Source organism: Mytilus trossulus, chromosome 11, assembly GCF_036588685.1.
Source record: "Mytilus trossulus isolate FHL-02 chromosome 11, PNRI_Mtr1.1.1.hap1, whole genome shotgun sequence".
Lineage (NCBI taxonomy): Eukaryota > Metazoa > Mollusca > Bivalvia > Mytilida > Mytilidae > Mytilus > Mytilus trossulus.
This window is the reverse complement of record NC_086383.1, coordinates 61728219-61751735: the sequence shown is the minus strand read 5'-3', so window position 1 is coordinate 61751735 and position 23517 is coordinate 61728219. Positions and strand designations below refer to the sequence as shown.

The 23517-nt window shown below is 33.4% G+C and overlaps 1 protein-coding gene across 1 annotated transcript; it reads left to right on the top strand.

The window, feature by feature from the left end:
* Nucleotides 1-6: 6 nt before the first annotated feature.
* Nucleotides 7-22031, top strand: LOC134690529 (uncharacterized). Its single transcript, XM_063550495.1, has 6 exons — nt 7-143; nt 6003-6055; nt 7004-7040; nt 7837-7931; nt 9672-9705; nt 21890-22031. The coding sequence occupies exons 1-6, from the start codon at nt 117-119 to the stop codon at nt 22019-22021; spliced, it is 378 nt and encodes a 125-aa protein (XP_063406565.1). The 5' UTR covers nt 7-116; the 3' UTR covers nt 22022-22031.
* The last annotated feature ends 1486 nt before the right edge of the window (nt 22032-23517 follow it).

The window sequence follows — 23517 nt, the reverse complement described above, 5'->3', positions numbered from 1 at the left end:
GTATTACTTCCGACTTCTAAATGTACACTTGAATTTATATGTATTATCAATGATATTTAAATGCATGTCATAACGCTTATCACTACCACACAATATCACTGACTATTAGGACTATAATGGAAGAAGATCTTCCTCTCAATTATGTAAGTAAAACTTACAAGTTAACTTATTTATTCAGGATACACATGATGTAATCCTGTCAAAAAGATAAAAAGTATACACATGGATACCTGTTTTCATTTCATTTTAAAAATTACACATTAATATGTCTACTGACACATGCATTTTTTCGCACCATTGCTTCTGTATAACATATTACCTTACACATGCATGTTGCAAGTCTAGCTTATTGGAAGAGAAGAGGAAATTCCTAAATTGTATCTTTTAAGAATATAGCAGACCTTCTTATCATGTTGTTTTAATTAAATTGTTTTCATTTCAAACAGTCAGCCATGAAAAAAATTGAGGATACCTTAGTCATCGAAAGGACGACGAGTATATATTTCAATGGATCGAGGGGAAAGTTTTAAACGAAATATTTACTTACTCATGTATATGCAAGTCTTGCTTATAGAGAAAGAAAAGTATATCTCTAAATGTAACATTTTAGAATATCAAAGACCTTTTTATTTTATTTTGAATGACACATGACTATGTGAAACACGTTTTGATGGATATTTAACGATTCTGATATATGATCAAGAATATAAAAATAACACATCATCGTTGGTGTCAGTCAAAAGAAAGTTGACACCACAACTTATTTTAAGCACATGTAGTTCTGATTCTATTGGGTTAAACAAATTAAGACTAACCATTATTACACATGTAATTTAACTATTACACAATACAGATGTTATCAAAATTATTCACTTCAATGAATACGTAACAAAGGATTTCAAAACACCTTTTTTTTTTTATTGATACACGAATAAATTTCACAAAATCATTCGCCTTCATAGGAAAATAAAAATAACATATTACAAGACACAAAATTCAATTGATTGAATTGGATTTTTGTAAATAAATAATGTCTTTTACATCTCATTGAGTGAAAAGATTATTGGAGCAGAATAAACAAACAATGACGTGTGTTTTTTTTATTTTGATGAACTTAATTGAATCTACTTAACCTTGTGGTTCCGATAATGTAAATCGTGTGTTCGTTATGTGGTTTAAGCTAAGCAGTTAAAAAAGTATAAATCCTTCCTAGAATAGATGCAAAATGGTTAACGGAATAACATTAATGTAAGCAGTTCCATATCCAGTTTAGTAGTAAGGTTGTGATTGCTTTAACTACTAACAAGATTTACCATCTTCCAATTATGGTTGTGTGTGTGTAGAGGGAAGGGAAAATACAACCCCTTTCGGTAGAGATAAGTAGCAGTGACATCTGTTTTTTTACCTTTTCCATATATTAAAAATATTTACAGAACAAAGTATATGAGATTTTGACTAAAATATAACTATCATGAAATTCAATATGATTTTTCTTATGGAGATAAATAGATTTAAGAAATATGGATATCTGATAAAAAAATTACAGTTAATCAACAACGAAATTATACGTTTTCATGTGAATTGTTTTCCATGTCCTTACTTTATATTATAAAACTAATAATATTTACAAATGCCAGAAACACCTACATACAACTCATTTCAAGTAAGAACCTCTCTTTCCCATGCCCCCACCCCATGGAACAATGTAAAACCTGGACAACACCATTTCTACAATTATAATTTATCATTGATTGTTAACATATGTCTATATGCAGTTTCCATAGAACTTCACGTGTTTTTATGCCCTATCTATGGGTGTCATGTTTTCTGGTATGTGCGTCCGTTCGTCCCTTTGTTCATTCGTTCGTTCGTCCAATCGTCCGTCCGTTAGTTCATTCGTTCGTTTGTCCGTTCGTCCGTTCGTCCGTTAGTTCATTCGTTTGTTTGTCAGTTTGTCCGTTTGTTCATTCGTTCGTTTGTCCGTTCGTCCGTCCGTCCGTCTGTCTCGATTCAGGTTAAAGTTTATGGTCGAGGTAGTTTTTGAAAATGTTGACGTCAAATCAACTTGAAACTAAGTACACATGTTCCCTATGATATGATCTTTCTAATTTTAATGTTATTGACCATAGCAAATGATAGTGCGGATGCAATTCTGAATATAATTTTTTTCCTCATAGAATGACAATAGCAGTGGTATATGGACCCAATGAGGACAAACCAGTTTTTTTTTATGAAATACTCCAAAGAGATATTGAACATTTTGGTAATACTTTAGTAAAAGTGGGGGATGATTGGAATTTACCACAAAGTTATGATATGGATACTTTAAATTATTTGCATAAAAATAATCCTATAGCTCAAAAAAGGTTAATGCAATGATGTCAGAAATATATCTGGTTGATGTTTAAAGGAAATTATACCCAGAGAAAAAAAGGTTTTCCTGGGGAGGACCAAACAGGAAGCAGGCAAAACTGGACTTCTTCCTTGTCTCATCTGATTTTCAACCACTGATAACCTCGTGTGATATTGGTGTTGCATATAGGTCTGATCACTCACATATATCTCTCTCCATTCAATTTAATACAAATGAAAAAGGCAAAGGGACGTGGAAATTTAACAATGCTTTATCGTACGACAAAAAAATTATTGCTAATACTAAAACTTGTATTGCTGATTGTATGATCAATATCAAATAGTTGATTCTAAAAATAGGGAAGAAATAGAATTTTCCATTTCAGACCAACTGTTTTGGGAAACATTAAAACTGATGATACGAGGAAAAACAATTTCTTATTCATCTTTAAAAAAGAAAGAACGCAGTAGGGAAAAACAAGAACTAGAAAGTCAATTGAACCATTTGAACAATAATGAAAATATCAATGATAAAAGGGAAGAAATTACACGTATTGATCGTCAGTTAAGGTCGTTAAGAGAATCTAGAATAAAAGAGCAATAATGCGATCAAAAGCAAAATGGCAAATTGAAGGGGAGAGAAGTACAAAAAATTTCTGTAATCTAGAGAAAAGAAATTATATTGACAAAGTAATACAAAAATTAACTTTAGATAATGGTGAAACTATCACTGATCAATCAAAAATTCGTGCGGAACAAAAGTTATATTATGAGAATCTATATTCATCCAAGAAAACACTTATAAATAATACACACAGAGCTAATTTCTTTTCTCTGAAAAACCCGTTATCAACATTCTCTCTGATGAACAAAATGTTAATTTAGATGGGGAACTTAAAAGCTCACAAATTCATAATGCATTAAAAAATATGAAAAATGGAAAATCTCCTGGTCTGAATGGATTTAGACCTGATTTTTATAAAAAAAATTTGACATGACATTAATCCTTTCCTACTGCGTTCTTTCAAAGAAGCATTTGAAGAAGGTAAATTATCAATTTCACAAACACAAGGTGTTATCACCTGTCTACCCAAAGATGGTAAACCTAAACATTTTCTAAAAAAATGGCGGCCTATTTCACTACTTAATGTAGACTATAAAATAGTATCAACATGTATTGCAAATAGAATTAAAAAAGTCCTTGATCAGCTGATGGGGCATCCGTGTACTATAGACAAATTCTTATTTAAATGATTAATTTGAGTGATTTCAACATTGATAAACAAAATCTCTTGAAGCAGTTTCCACACATTTCATTTTTGGTGTACATTTCACAAACATAGATTTTTCTTGCATGGATATGTGGCTGAGTCTTGGTGGAATATTGGAAAGATCTCCGAAATGGTTAAGGGGTGTAAAAATATTCTTTTTCTAAAACTTGATCCAAAAAATATTTTCATTACAAAATTTCAGACAAAAGGTTGGGGGTTATTCGTTATCGGCCCTTTAAGCAGTTTATGAGCTTCATAACCATGTTGAAAATAAGTGTTTACCTTCTGACGTAAATATATATATATAGTCATATTTTAAAGAAGAAAGGAAGGATAGACATTGCGCATGTAAAGTTATGAAGTACCACAATTTTAAGTCTCAGATTTTAAATTCTCATATGATTATACTTGAATATGTATACTGTGAATTTTGTTCAGGAGGACACATTTGCTGTCAAAACTGATCCAACAAAAATGTATTTATATATAATATATAAACCATTATCTGTATCTACGTAACTACATATTCATGTAGCTTGCAGATACTATAGATTTCCTACAAAGTTTGTTTTACAACTAAAACATTGCCGTACCTGGATTAACCTTAAATTCCACAAAGTAGTATCATCCCTTCGGATCGGAGTAGGTTCGGTAAGGGCCATGTTTTGTTCCAATTATAAAGTTCAATGTTACAAGACAAATCGACATTTTAATAAGTTGAAAAGAACTATTTGTGTCAACGTTTCACGGATTTGGCTATACCTTTGGGACCTTTTGGATTATAGCTCTTCATCTTTTATATAAGCTTTGGACTTCAAATATGTTGGTCACGAGCATCACTGAAGAGACATGTATTGTCGAAATGCGCATCTGGTGCAAGAAAATTGGTACAGTTAATGTTATTATTCTTAAGCGTTGATGTTTTACATCCTAAATAGATCAAGATTAGAAATGTTGGCGATATTTGAAAAAAAAATGGACGGATTTCAACAAAGTTTAGGACCAGATAACATAGAAAGCATGAAAAATTATCTTAGCAAAAGGCTTATTGGAACAAAAAAATAACCCCAAAGTAACGTGTATTTCGCATATGTATAAACTTTTTTGAATGTTTTAAAGAACAAACAGGCTCATATAATTTGTAAGACATTACTTTTGATATCAATTTACCTTAGGAAATGATCTTTTAACTTAAAAAGGGAGGTGATTATAATTTTTCTGATCTCGAATTTTATGAGAAAAATATATATTGTTAAAGGCAGATGACTAAACAATGTTCTTATTTCTGCTTTCACAATTATGTAAATGATCGTGCTAATTTTGAAAAATATATTTATTTTGATGATATCATGATTATAACTTTTAAAAACTAACTTATGTTCCTATTTCTCGTTTGAAGGTAAATGGTCGGTTAATAAATGTATTTTTGACTTCAATATAAGGACATGAGTAGTATTCCATACAATATCATGAATATTAAAAGTTAAGAAATGCTGGTACCAACGATAACAATTAAATAAAGAATACAGGCTATTTATATACAAATATGCCGCACATCTTAAAGACAATTATACAACTTATATCACCAATTTTGATTGGTAAGCTGTGACACGTGTTTAATCCCGGTCAACACTATTATAGAAAAAAACACCAATAAGCATGAGAAATAAAAAAAAGTCCAAAAGATATTAAGGAAAATATAACAAGACAAAATCTTTATTTTTGTAACATTTCATTCGCCAATGAAATAGGAATTGGTGACCTGACTGTTCGCTCAAAACAAATATCCCGCAACGGTTGTTACCGGGCTGTTTTTCGTTACCTTTGTTTTTTTTCTGACTTTACAACAATATATTTAAAAAAAAATAGAAGGTCGGAAAAAACTGTAAACTTCCTCTTTTTTTTAAAAAAGGAGTTACTTTTGCATTTAGAAGAGGTGCAAACATTGAACAGATTGCTTGAATCGTATTAGCTCCAAAAAGAGCGAAACTGGTTGAGTTTACACATAAGCCGTCCCATCCATTACATGCGTCATTTGTGAATTCACATTCAGTAAAATATCAAAGTTACAGATTTAAAAGAAAAAGAAAATACGGTAATTTGTCGTTTCTAATAAGTGGAATTAGACTTTAACATTTTACTTTCGCTTTATAGAATGCATTTTTATAACACATGCTAAACATCGAGCATCGTACACAGCTAAATTTAAGCTTAATTTTGTTAAAGGTATGACTGTTACAAAGTATGCTTAATTTGGGAGTTGATGTTTCGTTCGAAAACACTCATCTGTCACAAATATATATATATATAGATATATAAATCTTTCTTACATGGAAAACATCCATATTTTTATTAACAAATTAATTTCCATTCTTACAGGGTGAAAACCATAGATCTGATGGAGGCAGACAACTAACTGTTCCTTCTTCAACGTAAGTCGATTGATACTTTATGTCATTTTAGAGGCATCAGGACAGTGAACTATGTTCATGTATGAAGGATGAATAAATGCTTAAGAAGGCAGATACTAGAATTGACACGGGTTTATTCGTGGATTTAGTTGTACTAAATTTTAATGATGTGAACCATTTAATGATCTGATTTTCTAAACTGGTATTTTGTTCGTTTATTTGTGAACTTTCTATTTGTATGTATCAACATTCCAGCAGTGTTGTCGTGACTACAATCTCATCTCCTTTCTTTCGAATATAACTGTCAAATTAGACATAACACCGTGTTTGTACTAACATGAGCAGCATGAGAGATGCGATATGATGACCAGGATCTCCTTACCCTTCAGGAGCATCTGAGATGACCCCAGTGTTGTTAGTTTCTTTCGACTTATATTTTCAATTTTCTCTGCAATCCTCCGTTTGTCTAATTTCATATATTTCAAAAAAAATTATAGTGTTACAAAATATTAAACATCAAATCTGGGAAGACTATACACTAAGTTTTTGTCTGTTTTTCGTTTTTTGTTTTGTCATAAAAAAGGCCAGGATTATTGTTTTTGTGCATTGTTGCACATTTTGTTATGTTGTGTCATTTATACGACAGGGGATTTTAATCATTAACCATTAACTGATAAAAAACAAATTACTCGGATATTCATCTCATTGACAAATGCTTACATTGAACGTCATAAACGCCATTCATGTTAATTTTTTTTTTATCACAGATGCTCAAATTAATACGTTGAAAGGCAAAGATCTCTTAACATTTGAAGAACTTTTAAATCCAAAACTAAACGGTAAATAACCGTCTGAGTCCAACGTATCTAAAGGCTATATTTATTTGAGCATCGCTTCTTATCATTTTTGTATACGTGTTGTGCATATACAAATTCCCATATAGTTATTTTGTTGAAATTTCATTTCCAGCTATTCAGAAGACAGTGAGTATGTTGCTGCTGAGGAAGTAAGTCATCAAATACTAATTCATTTCAGTTAAAGTGGTTGCTTAGCTTTTCAAGATTTTAGAATAGGTCCGGTTATAGAATTGTCAACATTTCTGATTCCTGGTAAAACATCTTATATATTGAACATCGTAGGTTTTTGTATTTAATAAACTCAACATAGATACCAGGACTAAATTTTGCATATACGCCAGACGCGCGTTTCGTCTACAAAAGACTCATCAGTGACGCTCGAATCCCGAAAAGTTTAAAAAGCCAAATAAAGTACAAAGTGAAAGAGCATTGCGATCCAAAATTCCTAAAAGTGTTGCCAAATACTGCTAAGTTAATCTATGCCTGAGGTAGAAAAGCCTTATTATTTCAAAAAAATCACAATTTTGTATACAGCTAATTTACATATTTAACAATATCAATGATAATTCATGTCAGCACAAAAAGGGCTGACTACTGGGTTTGTGATACCCTCGGGGAAATAAATCTCCACCAGCAGTGGCATTAACCCAGTGGTTGAAAATAAACTCATCATAGATACCAGGACTTAGTTTTGTATATACGCCAGACGCGCGTTTCGTCTACAAAAAACTCATCAGTGACGCTTACGTTTGCTTTCTTTTAGATAGTCTTTAAAACTAAAGATTTAAAAAAAAAATAATTGTTTAAAATTTAAGATTGTACCTAACACTATAGAGAGATAACTATGAAAATCAGCTAAACTTTTTAATTACATGATAGAAAAATAGATCAGACATGTAATGCATAATTATTGCAATTAATCAAAATTTAAATATCTGATTACAGCAACTGACGGTATTCATAAGTGGGGAGGAAACGATGTCTGAACTGAAGAAACGTCTTCATATAGAACAGAACCAGACTGTTGTTTTTGTAAACAGGTATATTGAGGACTTTTTATATACACAGGCAAAATTTGCTCACATGAATTTCACATGAATCTCACATGAAAATCACATGACAAATTTCACGTGAGTTTCACCTCAATCGAGCTTATTCATGAATTTCACGTGAAATTTACATAAATATTTTTTGATATTTTTCATGATTTTGATTAAATTTAAAATTAAGATATTATGTTAAATACTCTATTTTGAAAATTCATGTGAATTTCAAATGAAAAACATTAACGTGATTTTCATGTGAAATTCACATGAGTTTCACCTTTTGAGGTGAAATTCATGTGAATGACATCTCATTTCACAGGAATGAGATTTTGGGCTAATCATAAGTCCTTCACGACTTCAATTAACATTACATTGAAGAACATATTGGAAGACTTATCTTGTTTGTATTAGATACCTAACTTTAGCAAAATCCTGGTACCTTTGATAACTATTTACACTGTTTATTTATATAAAAAAAACTAAGTTTAACTTGTTAATTTTCTTATCGATTTTTTTTTAACAAATACCTAATAAATGTGCTGTTAGAATTGATTTTTCAAATAAACCATATCACGGGAAATAACTTTTTAAGTACAAAATTTACACTAGATCTACAGAGAATTTTTCATTCTTTAATTGTAGCAAGAAAACAAGTTCGGTGACACAATTTTTGTCTTTTTATTCTCTTAAGATATATGATAAAACCTATCTTCTCATATTCTACTTACAAATTCTGTCTCAAAGTTTTATATGTATTTTATGTGTATTTTTAATAATAATCTAAGCAAATTTTGGTACTTTTGAACGACTCATACCTTGAACAAAAGCGCTGTGACCCATACTTTTGATATTTTATTTGAAATAAGCATGGTGAATTCTTCATTTTGGCAAAGTATAAGAAAATTCTGTTATTTTATTCTATACCCATGAACTACCTGAAGATTATAAAACAGTTTTGACTGCTGTACCATTTTTTGACACTTTTACCTATTGTGTCTGTTTTGTTTCACATCTTTATAAAATATAATGGAATTTGATTCTACTGTCATGCAAGTGAGAGATTTACCTAGATTTGAAATAAGTTTTTCATAAACCTAGCTAGGAATATGACAGGTGTTATCCATTCGTTTGATATGTTTGAGCTTTTTATTTTTTCATTTGATTTGGGAATTACCGTTTTGAATTTTCCTCGGGGTTCAGTATTTTTGTGTATTAAATTGTTAGATACCTTAAAATGCTGTATACATACCATCTGAAATTTTGCAAGAACGTTTGTATTCACTAGAATATAAGATGATTTTATATTCTAATGACTGCTTACACTTATCAACATATAGTTATCAAATCCAAAGGGTGCTTGGTAGAGATTGTTGATGGCGTATACGGAAGTCACAAGAGACTAGCAATGTTAGACAAAGTATCAAGTACAATAAACTCATCATAGATACTAGGAATAAATTTTATATATACGCCAGACGCGCGTTTCGTCTACAAAAGACTCACCAGTGACGCCCGAATCCAAACAATTAAAAAAAGCCAAATAAAGTACGAAGTTGAAGAGCATTGAGATCCAAAACTCCTAAAAGTGTTGCCAAATACAGCTAAGGTAATTATATATAATATTTAAAGTTTTGACAAAATTGGTGTTGATTGAGTGTTGAAAAGATATTTGATAGGAAAAATTCTCATGCGCTTGTATTTTACCATCCTGATTTCAAATGTTGTTTTTTTCAGCAATGATCTAGAGGAAAATGAAATAGCTAGAGAGGTTCGTTTTTTAGCTCACCTGGCCCAAAGGTCCAAGTGAGCTTTTCGCGTCATTTGGCCTCCGTCGTCCGTCGTCGTTAACTTTTACAAAAATCTTCTCCTTTGAAACTACTAGGCCAAATTTAACCGAACTTGGTCACAATCATTATTAGGGTATCTAGTTTAAAAAATGTGTCCAGTGACCCGGCCAACAAACCAAGATGGCCCCCATGGCTAAAAATAGAACATAGGGGTAAAATGTAGATTTTGGCTTAAATCTCTGAAACCAGCAAATTTTCAGATGAATCGGAGAACCTGTTGTTGGGTTGCTGTGCCTAAATTGGTAATTTTAAGAAAATTTTGCCGTTTTTGTTTGTTATCTTGAATATTATCATAGATAGAGATTAACTGCAAACATTAATAGTGTTCAGAAAAGTTTGATCTACAAATCAGATAACATGACCAAAATGGTCAGTTGACCCCTTAAGGAGTAATTGCTCTTTAAAGCCAATTTTTAACAATTTTTTGTAAATTTTTGTTATCTTCTAAAAAAGTCTTCTCCTCTGAAATTACTAAGACAAATTTATCCAAACTTTTCCACAATCATCATTAGGGTATCTAGTTTATAAAATTTGTCTGATGATTCCGCCTGCGAACCAAGATGGCCGACATGGCTACAAATAGTGCATAGGGTAAAATGCAGTTTTTGGCTTATATCTTGAAACTAAACCAATTAGAGCAAATCTGCTGTGGATAGAATTGTTCCTTAAGTTTGGATTTATCTGCCCTAAAATTTTCTGATCAAGCGGGCAACTTGTTCTTGGATTGCTGCCCCTTATTTGGTAATTTTAAGAAGATTTTGCAGCTTTTGGTTATTATCTTGAATATTGTTATAGATATAGATAAACTGTAAACAGCAATAATGTACAGCAAAGTAAGAGCTACAAATAAGTCAACATAACTAAAGTGGTCAAACGACCCCATAAGGAGTAATTGCCATTTACAGTAATTTTTATACAATTTTCATAAATTTTGTAATTTTTGTAAATTTTTACAAAATATTTTCCATTCACATTCTGGGCCAATTTCATTATTGATAGAGATAATTGTAAGCAGCAAGATTGTTCAATGAAGTAAGATCTACAAACACATCACCAACACTAAAACACAATTTTGTCAGGAATCCATCTGTGTCCTTTGTATAATATGCACATAAACCAAGGTGAGCGACACAGCTTCTTTAGAGCCTCTAGTTTTAAATGTATAAACATGATAAATAAGGTTGCAAAACATCATTGAAATGAAATCAAGAATGATGTCAAAGAGACAGTAACTTGACCAAAGAACAGATTAAAGCCGAATTCAACCAATTGATATTTAGCGCAGAGAAAAAAAATGCGCACCCGGAGGTGGTCCTGAGCATGTCACCTGAATACAACTGTGTACCAGTGCAGTGACAATTGAGATTTGAACAAAACAATTTTATCATGTAATTGTCCGGTTTGTCATTCAAAATGTTTACTTTTAGTGATGAATGTTGACCTGAAATGTAATCGCGTCGTTATATTTGCTCTTTATTAAATTATAAATATTTATATATGGCCTTCCAAATACCGTTTCGATCCCTAACGTCACTGAAGAGACATTATTGTCGAAATCCGGATCTGGTGTACTAAAAAAATATTGACACCGTATGTTTGTGGCATAACATCGTGGCCACAAGTTAAAACATGTTTTTCTGTAAGGGTTAGGGTTAGGGTTAGTATAAAATGTATATTAAGATCCATTTTGTTACATCTTGTGATCAATTTTATTTGGCAATCGCCACTGGCAGTCAGCAGGGTTAAAGAACTTCAGTTGTTCGACCTGTTAGTCAAATGCGTTTTGTTTAAATACACTTTTTCACTTTTTTGGTCTTTTGGAAAATGTTGTTTGTGCTGGTTTTAGACACTCCTACAACGAAATTTGTTTTACATGCACAAGTATAAAATTTGCGGTTTTTATCCAACGCAATCATAGGTTTGAACGTAGTTTTCAATTTAGACTCGTATATATATATATCCGATGGATACATTTGTTGTAGGGTTGTCACTGACTCAGACGTACTTATGAATATAATTATTTTCTGTGACTGTATATTACATTAATTCAGTACGCCGCTAGATTAAAACTGACATGGAAAGGTAACACATGCCCACCGGAAGCTCTTTTATTTGAGAGCCCAGGTGGTCGTGTGGTCTAACGGGACGGCTGTAGTGCAGGCGATTTGGTGTCACAATATCACAGTAGCATGGGTTCGAATCCCGGCGAGGGAAGAACCAAAAATTTGCAAAAGCAAATTTACAGATCTAACATTGTTGGGTTGATGTTTAGACGAGTTGTATATATATATTATATATATACAACTCGTCACGACCACCTGGGCTCTCATAAAAAGAGCTTTCGGTGGGCATGTGTTACTGTAGTACGCCGCTAGATTAAAACTCTACAACAGATGTATCCATCGGATCGCCATCAATGATGGTGATACATGGCTGTGTATATAATGTATATATAAACTCGCATATACATTATGTACACAGCCATGTATCACCATCATTGATGGCGATTCGATGGATACATCTGTTGTAGGGTTGTCACTGACTCAGACGTACTTATGAATATAATTATTTTCTGTGACTGTATCTTACATTAATTTGTAGGATCCTTTACTATAGATAATTTAGCTGATCTGTAACAATAACATCTTCATGCCTTATATATCATGTACTGTAGTACGCCGCTAGATTAAAACTGACGTGGAAAGGTAACATATGGCCACCGAAAGCTCTTTTTTTGAGAGCCCAGGTGGTCGTGTGGTCTAGCGGGACGGCTGCAGTGCAGGCGATTTGGTGTCACGATATCACAGTAGCATGGGTTCGAATCCCGGCGAGGGAAGAACCAAAAATTTGCAAAAGCAAATTTACAGATCTAACATTGTTGGGTTGATGTTTAGACGAGTTGTATATACATTATGTACACAGCCATGTATCACCATCATTGATGGCGATCCGATGGATACATCTGTTGTAGGGTTGTCACTGACTCAGACGTACTTATATATATAGTGGCACAACATCCTGTCCACAAGTTAACAATTTTTTTTTTCTGTGACGTATTAAATTTATATTAGGATCCATTTTGTTACATCTTGTGATCAATTTTATTTGGCAATCGTCAATGGCAGTCAGTAGGGTTAAAGAACATCAGTTGTTCGACCTGTTAGTCAAATGCGTTTTGTTTAAATATACTTTTTCACTCTTTTGGTCTTTTGGAAAATGTTGTTTGTGCTGTTTATAGACCCTTCTACAACGAAATTTGTTTGACATGCACACGTATAAAAATTGCGGTTTTTATCCAACGCAGTCATAGGTTTGAACGTAGTTACAGATCAGCTAAATTATCTATAGTAAAGGATCCTACAAATTAATGTAAGATACAGTCACAGAAAATAATAAACAGATCAGCTAAATTATCTATATATATATATATATATAACTCGTCTAAACATCAACCTAACAATGTTAGATCTGTAAATTTGCTTTCGCAAATTTTTGGTTCTTCCCTCGCCGGGATTCGAACCCATGCTACTGTGATATCGTGACACCAAATCGCCTGCACTGCAGCCGTCCCGCTAGACCACACCACCACCTGGGCTCTCAAAAAAAGAGCTTTCGGTGGCCATATGTTACCTTTCCACGTCAGTTTTAATCTAGCGGCGTACTACAGTACATGATATATTAGGCATGAAGATGTTATTGTTACAGATCAGCTAAATTATCTATAGTAAAGGATCCTACAAATTAATGTAAGATACAGTCACAGAAAATAATTATATTCATAAGTACGTCTGAGTCAGTGACAAAATATATAAAACGTCTGAATAATAGTCAACGATTTTCCCCACGAGGGCGCTGGATCGTTACAAGTAACGATACATGTACACAATAAAATAAATTATATAAACGTCTAAAAAGTGTACATAACAACACCAATAACACAAAAAAAAAACTATAAATGTAATTATTTATAAATATTTCGGATAACAGATATCCTTCATCAGTATATATGATTGTGATGTTGAATGAATCAATTATCAGTCTACTTAGATTAAGCTGTTACAATCTTGAAGTTTATACAATTAAAAAGGTCAAACCGAACATCAGGTAAGACGCTTGCACAGTTCTAAAAATGTGTTAAACACGACATAGGTTATATGACTATTTACATCAGAGAGTTCAAATATATGCTTTAAATAATAAAAAATAATGTGCAATATGAACTAGCACAACTCCAAAGCTTTAACGGTATCTATAATTATAATGTTACACGAAAGATTGCGTCAGTAAGAATTCCAAATAAACAGCACTGAACGGTCTAAATTTGTCAATATTTCAGATTTGACAACGGTAGTATAGTTACATTAGAGTCTGATATGTTTAACACCAACGGCCGTTAAAATATAATAATAAAATTTGACTAAAGTAAACTAGTTGAACGTGGCTTGGTACTTATACATCCCTCAAAAATTTAAGCAATCTAAATTGTTATATTCAACAGATTTATTTTAGAGATGAGAAAGGTAAAGAAATAGAAACAGAGACTGTAATAATAAGTAGTATAACCCAGATGTGAAGCACTGCATGATGTCGAACTACATCTTTTCATTTATCCCATTTTGTGCCAAAGTTGTTAATTTTCTTATCCAGAATCTTTCCCGAGTAAGTCTATCCTCCCTAGACCAAGCAGAGTTGTGGGCAATGATAGTAATGGTCAGTCGATTGAGATCTGCCTTAGTGTGGCCAGGGGATCTCAAATGTCGACTAAGAGGGAGGTCTGGCTTGCATTGGTAGTCGCTACGATGACCGTTGGTTCGTTTGTGAAACGGCTGTTCTGACTCGCCAACATACTGTTTACCACATTTACACTGTAGGAGATACACAACATTTGTAGTCTTGCAATTAACATTGCAAAATATGGTGTATTCTGTACCAGTGGAGTGACTGTTAAAAGTCTGGGTAATCAGTATTTGTTTGCAAGTCAGACATCGTTGGTTTCCACAACCCTTACAAGAGCCCACTGACGAAGAGCCTGCTGGAGAGGATAACTCAGCTCTCACCAGAAAGTCTTTAAGGCTTTTGGGTCTACGGAAAGCCAGTATAGGTGGCTCGGGAAAGATCTTGGATAGTTTAGGATGTTTTTCGATTTCTTTCCAACTTTCGGTAAAAACACAAAAGGCACCCTCCTGTTGACCTTTTTGACTTTATATTGTAAAAGTTCGTCTCGGCTGATGTTGCTAGCACGAGAAAAACCTTTATCAATGTCTTTCCTTTTGTAGCCCCTATGTTTTAGGTGACCGCGAAGTTCTTGTAGTCGTTTTTTGGCAACATCGTTGGTGGAGCAAATTCTTTTTATTCGTATGGCCTGGCTGTAGGGAATGCTCTTAGTGCAATGTTTAGGGTGACAACTTAAAGGATACAGATATTGATGTTTGTCTGTGGGCTTGCAATACAAATCTGTAAATATGTTTCCATCCCTCAATTGCGTTGTAGTGTCAAGAAATGTGATCTTAGAGTCAGAGATTTCATATGTGGATTTTATTGAGGGATGGGCATCGTTGGCATGTTGAATAAACAAATTTAGTTCTTGTTCAGTATTATCCCACTTCATGTCAATATCGTCAATAAATCGGAACCAAGAGAGGGGTTGATAAAGAAAAGAATTGAAAATTTTCTGTTCTAATTTCCCCATAAAAATATTGGCATAAGACGGGGCCATCTTTGTTCCCATTGCTGTTCCATTATCTTGGAGAAAGTGTTCACCATTGAATGTGAAGTTATTGCATTTTAATACCAAAGTGAGGAGCTGGATGAGACATTCAGTTGGTGGATGTAAGGTGTTACGAGAGTTCCAGACTTCCCGACAGGCCTCAATACCATCGTCATGGGGGATGTTAGTATAGAGGGAGGTAACATCAAGCGAGACAAGGATCGTTTCAGGTGGGAGAGGGTTCAAAGATTCCATTTTTTTTAATATAATATGTTGTGTCTTGTATATATGATGGTAAATTTTCTACATGTGGTCTGAGATGAAAGTCAATAAATTCTGATATTTTCTCTGTAGGGTGGTCATTGGCGGAAACAATTGGTCTACCTGGATTATTGACTTTATGTATTTTGGGCAGAAGATAGAAGCGCCCCGGCTTTGATTTTTCAGGTTTTAAATATTTAAATGTGTTTTCATCAATATGTCCCTGTTCACACATGTTTTTCAGGTTTGTGGTGATATCTTTGTTAAATTGAGGGGTGGGGTCAGAGTCTAATTTCTTATAAAATCTCTCATCAGAGAGTTGACGTTCTGCCTCTTGAATGTAGTCACATCTGTCCATGACGACAACAGCGCTCCCTTTATCTGCTGGTTTTATTATAATGTCGTCTCTGTTTTTAAGTAACCGCACAGCTTCGTTTTTTTCCTGAATCTGGGAATTTAAAGTAGCACATTTACTGGGTTTAGGAATCCATGAACTTTTTTTCCTGAATCTGGGAATTCCAGAATCAGGAAAAAAAGTTCATGGATTCCTAAACCCAGTAAATGTGCTACTTTAGAACATATTATTGACAAAATTAAATCCGACGTAACACATCTGTCCACTGCTACTTCCCAAACATTCAACAATTTATCTTCTGAAGAAAACGAAGCTATGCGGTTACTTAAAAACAGAGACGACATTATAATAAAACCAGCAGATAAAGGGAGCGCTGTTGTCGTCATGGACAGATGTGACTACATTCAAGAGGCAGAACGTCAACTCTCTGATGAGAGATTTTATAAGAAATTAGACTCTGACCCCACCCCTCAATTTAACAAAGATATCACCACAAACCTGAAAAACATGTGTGAACAGGGACATATTGATGAAAACACATTTAAATATCTAAAACCTGAAAAATCAAAGCCGGGGCGCTTCTATCTTCTGCCCAAAATACATAAAGTCAATAATCCAGGTAGACCAATTGTTTCCGCCAATGACCACCCTACATAGAAAATATCAGAATTTATTGACTTTCATCTCAGACCACATGTAGAAAATTTACCATCATATATACAAGACAAAACACATTATATTAAAAAAATGGAATCTTTGAACCCTCTCCCACCTGAAACGATCCTTGTCTCGCTTGATGTTACCTCTTCTATACTAACATCCCCCATGACGATGGTATTGAGGCCTGTAGGGAAGTCTGGAACTCTCGTAACACCTTACATCCACCAACTGAATGTCTCATCCAGCTCCTCACTTTGGTATTAAAATGCAATAACTTCACATTCAATGGTGAACACTTTCTCCAAGTTAATGGAACAGCAATGGGAACAAAGATGGCCCCGTCTTATGCCAATATTTTTATGGGGAAATTAGAACAGAAAATTTTCAATTCTTTTCTTTATCAACCACTTTCTTGGTTCCGATTTATTGACGATATTGACATGAAGTGGGATAATACTGAACAAGAACTAAATTTGTTTATTCAACATGCCAACGATGCCCATCCCTCAATAAAATTCACATATGAAATCTCTGACTCTAAGATCACATTTCTTGACACTACAACGCAATTGAGGGATGGAAACATATTTACAGATTTGTATTGCAAGCCCACAGACAAACATCAATATCTGTCTCCTTTAAGTTGTCACCCTAAACATTGCACCAAGAGCATTCCCTACAGCCAGGCCATACGAATAAAAAGAATTTGCTCCACCAACGATGTTGCCAAAAAACGACTACAAGAACTTCGCGGTCACCTAAAACATCGGGGCTACAAAAGGAAAGACATTGATAAAGGTTTTTCTCGTGCTAGCAACATCAGCCGAGACGAACTTTTACAATATAAAGTCAAAAAGGTCAACAGGAGGGTGCCGTTTGTGTTGACTTACCATCCAAAATTTGATAACTTATCTCACCTTATCCGCGAAAGTTGGAAAGATATCAAAAAACATCCTAAACTATCCAAGATCTTTCCCGAGCCACCTGTACTGGCTTTCCGTAGACCCAAAAGCCTTTTATATATATACATCTGTAGAAGGGTTGTCACTGACTCAGACGTACTTATGAATATAATTATTTTCTGTGACTGTATCTTACATTAATTTGTAGGATCCTTTACTATAGATAATTTAGCTGATCTGTAACAATAACATCTTCATGCCTTATATATCATGTACTGTAGTACGCCGCTAGATTAAAACTGACGTGGAAAGGTAACACATGGCCAGCGTAGCTCTTTTTTTTGAGAGCCCAGGTGGTCGTGTGGTCTAGCGGGACGGCCGCAGTGCAGGCGATATTACAGTAGCATGGGTTCGAATCCCGGCGAGGGAAGAACCAAAGCAAATTTACAGATCTAACATTGTTGGGTTGATGTTTAGACGAGTTGTATATATATATATATATACGAGTCTAAATTGAAAACCACGTTCAAACCTATGACTGCGTTGGATAAAAACCGCAGTTTTTATACGTGTGCATGTCAAACAAATTTCGTTGTAGAAGGGTCTAAAAACAGCACAAACAACATTTTCCAAAAGACCAAAAGAGTGAAAAAGTATATTTAAACAAAACGCATTTGACTAACAGGTCGAACAACTGATGTTCTTTAACCCTGCTGACTGCCATAGACGATTGCCAAATAATATTGATCACAAGATGTAACAAAATGGATCCTAATATAAATATATTACGTCACAGAAAAAAAAAATTGTTAACTTGTGGGCAGGATGTTGTGCCACAAACATTCGGTGTCAATATTTCTTTAGTACACCATATCCGGATTTCGACAATAAATGTCTCTTCAGTGATGTTAGGGATCGAAACGGTATTTGGAAGGCCATATAAAAAGTACCCTCATTTTTAGAGAAAGTACCCTCATTTTTAGATTAACTCTTGAATTTTAAGAGTCAATATATAGGATGAACGGATCATATAAACCGGAGGGAAAATATGATACATGCCCAAACAAAAAATATAAACGAGTCTAAATTGAAAACCACGTTCAAACCTATGACTGCGTTGGATAAAAACCGCAGTTTTTATACGTGTGCATGTCAAACAAATTTCGTTGTAGAAGGGTCTAAAAACAGCACAAACAACATTTTCCAAAAGACCAAAAGAGTGAAAAAGTATATTTAAACAAAACGCATTTGACTAACAGGTCGAACAACTGATGTTCTTTAACCCTGCTGACTGCCATTGACGATTGCCAAATAAAATTGATCACAAGATGTAACAAAATGGATCCTAATATAAATTTAATACGTCACAGAAAAAAAATAATTGTTAACTTGTGGACAGGATGTTGTGCCACAAACATTCGGTGTCAATATTTCTTTAGTACACCATATCCGGATTTCGACAATAAATGTCTCTTCAGTGATGTTAGGGATCGAAACGGTATTTGGAAGGCCATATAAAAAGTACCCTCATTTTTAGAGAAAGTACCCTCATTTTTAGATTAACTCTTGAATTTTAAGAGTCAATATATAGGATGAACGGATCATATAAACCGGAGGGAAAATATGATACATGCCCAAACAAAAAATATAAACGAGTCTAAATTGAAAACCACGTTCAAACCTATGACTGCGTTGGATAAAAACCGCAGTTTTTATACGTGTGCATGTCAAACAAATTTCGTTGTAGAAGGGTCTAAAAACAGCACAAACAACATTTTCCAAAAGACCAAAAGAGTGAAAAAGTATATTTAAACAAAACGCATTTGACTAACAGGTCGAACAACTGATGTTCTTTAACCCTGCTGACTGCCATTGAGGATTGCCAAATAAAATTGATCACAAGATGTAACAAAATGGATCCTAATATAAATTTAATACGTCACAGAAAGAAAAAAAATTGTTAACTTGTGGACAGGATGTTGTGCCACAAACATTCGGTGTCAATATTTCTTTAGTACACCATATCCGGATTTCGACAATAAATGTCTCTTCAGTGATGTTAGGGATCGAAACGGTATTTGGAAGGCCATATAAAAAGTACCCTCATTTTTAGAGAAAGTACCCTCATTTTTAGATTAACTCTTGAATTTTAAGAGTCAACATATAGGATGAACGGATCATATAAACCGGAGGGAAAATATGATACATGCCCAAACAAAAAATATAAACGGGTCTAATTTGAAAACCACGTTCAAACCTATGACTGCGTTGGATAAAAACCGCAGTTTTTATACGTGTGCATGTCAAACAAATTTCGTTGTAGAAGGGTCTAAAAACAGCACAAACAACATTTTCCAAAAGACCAAAAGAGTGAAAAAGTATATTTAAACAAAACGCATTTGACTAACAGGTCGAACAACTGATGTTCTTTAACCCTGCTGACTGCCATTGACGATTGCCAAATAAAATTGATCACAAGATGTAACAAAATGGATCCTAATATAAATTTAATACGTCACAGAAAAAAAAAATTGTTAACTTGTGGACAGGATGTTGTGCCACAAACATTCGGTGTCAATATTTCTTTAGTACACCATATCCGGATTTCGACAATAAATGTCTCTTCAGTGATGTTAGGGATCGAAACGGTATTTGGAAGGCCATATAAAAAGTACCCTCATTTTTAGAGAAAGTACCCTCATTTTTAGATTAACTCTTGAATTTTAAGAGTCAATATATAGGATGAACGGATCATATAAACCGGAGGGAAAATATGATACATGCCCAAACAAAAAATATAAACGAGTCTTAATTGAAAACCACGTTCAAACCTATGACTGCGTTGGATAAAAACCGCAGTTTTTATACGTGTGCATGTCAAACAAATTTCGTTGTAGAAGGGTCTAAAAACAGCACAAACAACATTTTCCAAAAGACCAAAAGAGTGAAAAAGTATATTTAAACAAAACGCATTTGACTAACAGGTCGAACAACTGATGTTCTTTAACCCTGCTGACTGCCATTGACGATTGCCAAATAAAATTGATCACAAGATGTAACAAAATGGATCCTAATATAAATTTAATACGTCACAGAAAAAAAAAAATTGTTAACTTGTGGACAGGATGTTGTGCCATAAACATTCGGTGTCAATATTTCTTTGATACACCATATCCGGATTTCGACAATGTCTCTTCAGTGATGTTAGGGATCGAAACGGTATTTGGAAGGCCATATAAAAAGTACCCTCATTTTTAGAGAAAGTACCTTCATTTTTAGATTAACTCTTGAATTTTAAGAGTCAATATATAGGATGAACGGATCATATAAACCGGAGGGAAAATATGATACATGCCCAAACAAAAAATATAAACGAGTCTAAATTGAAAACCACGTTCAAACCTATGACTGCGTTGGATAAAAACCGCAGTTTTTATACGTGTGCATGTCAAACAAATTTCGTTGTAGAAGGGTCTAAAAACAGCACAAACAACATTTTCCAAAAGACCAAAAGAGTGAAAAAGTATATTTAAACAAAACGCATTTGACTAACAGGTCGAACAACTGATGTTCTTTAACCCTGCTGACTGCCATTGACGATTGCCAAATAAAATTTATATTTATATATACAACTCTTCTAAACATCAACCAAATAATGTTAGATCTGTCAAAATTTTTGTTCTTCCCTCGCCGGGATTCGAACCCATGCTACTGAGATATCGTGACACCACATCGCATGCACTTTAACTGTCCCGCTAGACCACACGACCACCTGGGCTTCATAAAAATATAGCTCCCGGTGGCCGGGTGTTTCCTTTCCGCGACAGTTTTAATCTAGCGTCGTACTGCAGTACATGATATATAAGGCATGGATATGTTATTTTTACAGATCAGCTAAATTAACGTTAGTAAAGGATCCTTCAAATTAATGTAAGATACAGTCACAGAAAATAATTATATTTATAAGTACGTCTGAGCCAGTGACACTCTACAGGAGATTTATCCATCGGATCACCAGCAGTGATGGTGATACATAACTGTGTACATTATGTATATACAACTCGTCTAAACATCAATATATTTATATGTATATATATAAACATTATAATGGACATCATGTCAGAAAATTAATGTTTTGCATCGATAAGAAATAACTTTATATATTGCAAACTATTTTCATATGTTTAATTCCAATGTCAAGTAAAAATGGACTTTTTTAGGAAAAAAAGTTTCAAGTAGCATTCACATTTGCAAGAGTTGAATTTAAAGACATGTTAAATCCGGAAGTTACAGTAAAAGGTTATATAGCAGTTCAGTCGGACATCGATATGAAAAGGTACGTACAGTACTAAATTAAATGTATTGACACACACACATTTAAAAGAAAAGGAATGTTAATAAATTTAATTGAACTATGTAAAATTAGAAACTGAAATAAAAAAATACCTTGTTTGATAATGTTTTCAATCTCTACGGAAAACCATTGTTAAAGTTATAAACTTTGCGATATACAATCAGAGAGCATGACTGTATATCACTTATGCATATTGGTTCAATGCAATTTGACTGCGCAAATAGCACAGCTGCAATATATAAATACTTTCTGTTTCTCCTGCACTTTCATTTATCTTCATATGAAATGAGACATTTTTATATTTATTTGAAAAGGAATGTTAACGCATGATTTCCAGAAGACTAGAACCTCATCAAGTACTTTATAATAACCAAGTAAACAAGGACGTCCTAATTTTACTGTTGTAATACTTTGTTTGCCTTGTTTAATAGCTTTTGAATTATTGTTTGATAATGCTTAAAAAGTTTTTTTTATAATGTTTACATTAACATATATCGTTAACATACACTAAACATTTTAATTTAGTGTCATTTGATGATCAACTTTCTAAAACCTCAGAATTTAACCATTGACATATTTAAAAAAAACCTTTGTCTATACGTTTTCGTCATTACTTTTTCAGTTTGCCAATATATAACCATAGTTTGAATATAAACATTTGATATGCTATTGCAAATTTTTATGTTTAAACTATGACCAATTTTTTTCATATTCAAGAGAAAAGTTTGTTTTGTCATTTGTGTTTAGCAAAATAGATGCCGCCGCAACCTGTCGTTCTATCACATAAAGTTGTTCAAATATTGTAGCAATATCAATAACAAATACTAATTTCTGAAGAAAAAAAAAATAAATTTCCCTTTCCGAAGTACAGTTTCTATACTATATACGGTGCAGGAAATGCTTACCTTTCCGGAGCACCAGGTTTCACTCCCGGTTTTTAGTGGAGTTCCTGTTGTTTCTTAATTATTATCTATAACTGTTAATGTAAATGTCCTTTGGTTTTGTGAGTCTTTTTTACTTCTTGGTTTTGATTGTTATTGTCTACTCATATGTATTAAATATAGTGATTTGATATAAAGCACTTTTCTAGAATTTATTAACTTTTGTATTCTTGTCTCGCTTTTGCTAAAATGCTTTTTCTGTATGCCTTTTTGTGTTTCTTGGTTACATATGACGTGGCTCTATACTTATACATCCCGCTATTGTGTTTTAATGTGTCATAATAAATGTGTATTTGTATATCAGTTTGAATTTATAGTGATTAAGATAATAACACAACGTTGACTGTTGTACTCCTATTTTTGACATTCATACCTATTAAGTCTGTTTGTTTTGTTCACGCATCGTTGTCAAAATAATGGAATTTTATACGACTATCATAAAAGTGAGAGTTTGGATAGCTATAAAACAAGGTTTAATTCACCATTTTTCATATTCCACATGAAAAAATGCCTATACAGAAATATGACAGTTTTTGTCCATTCGTATGATGTG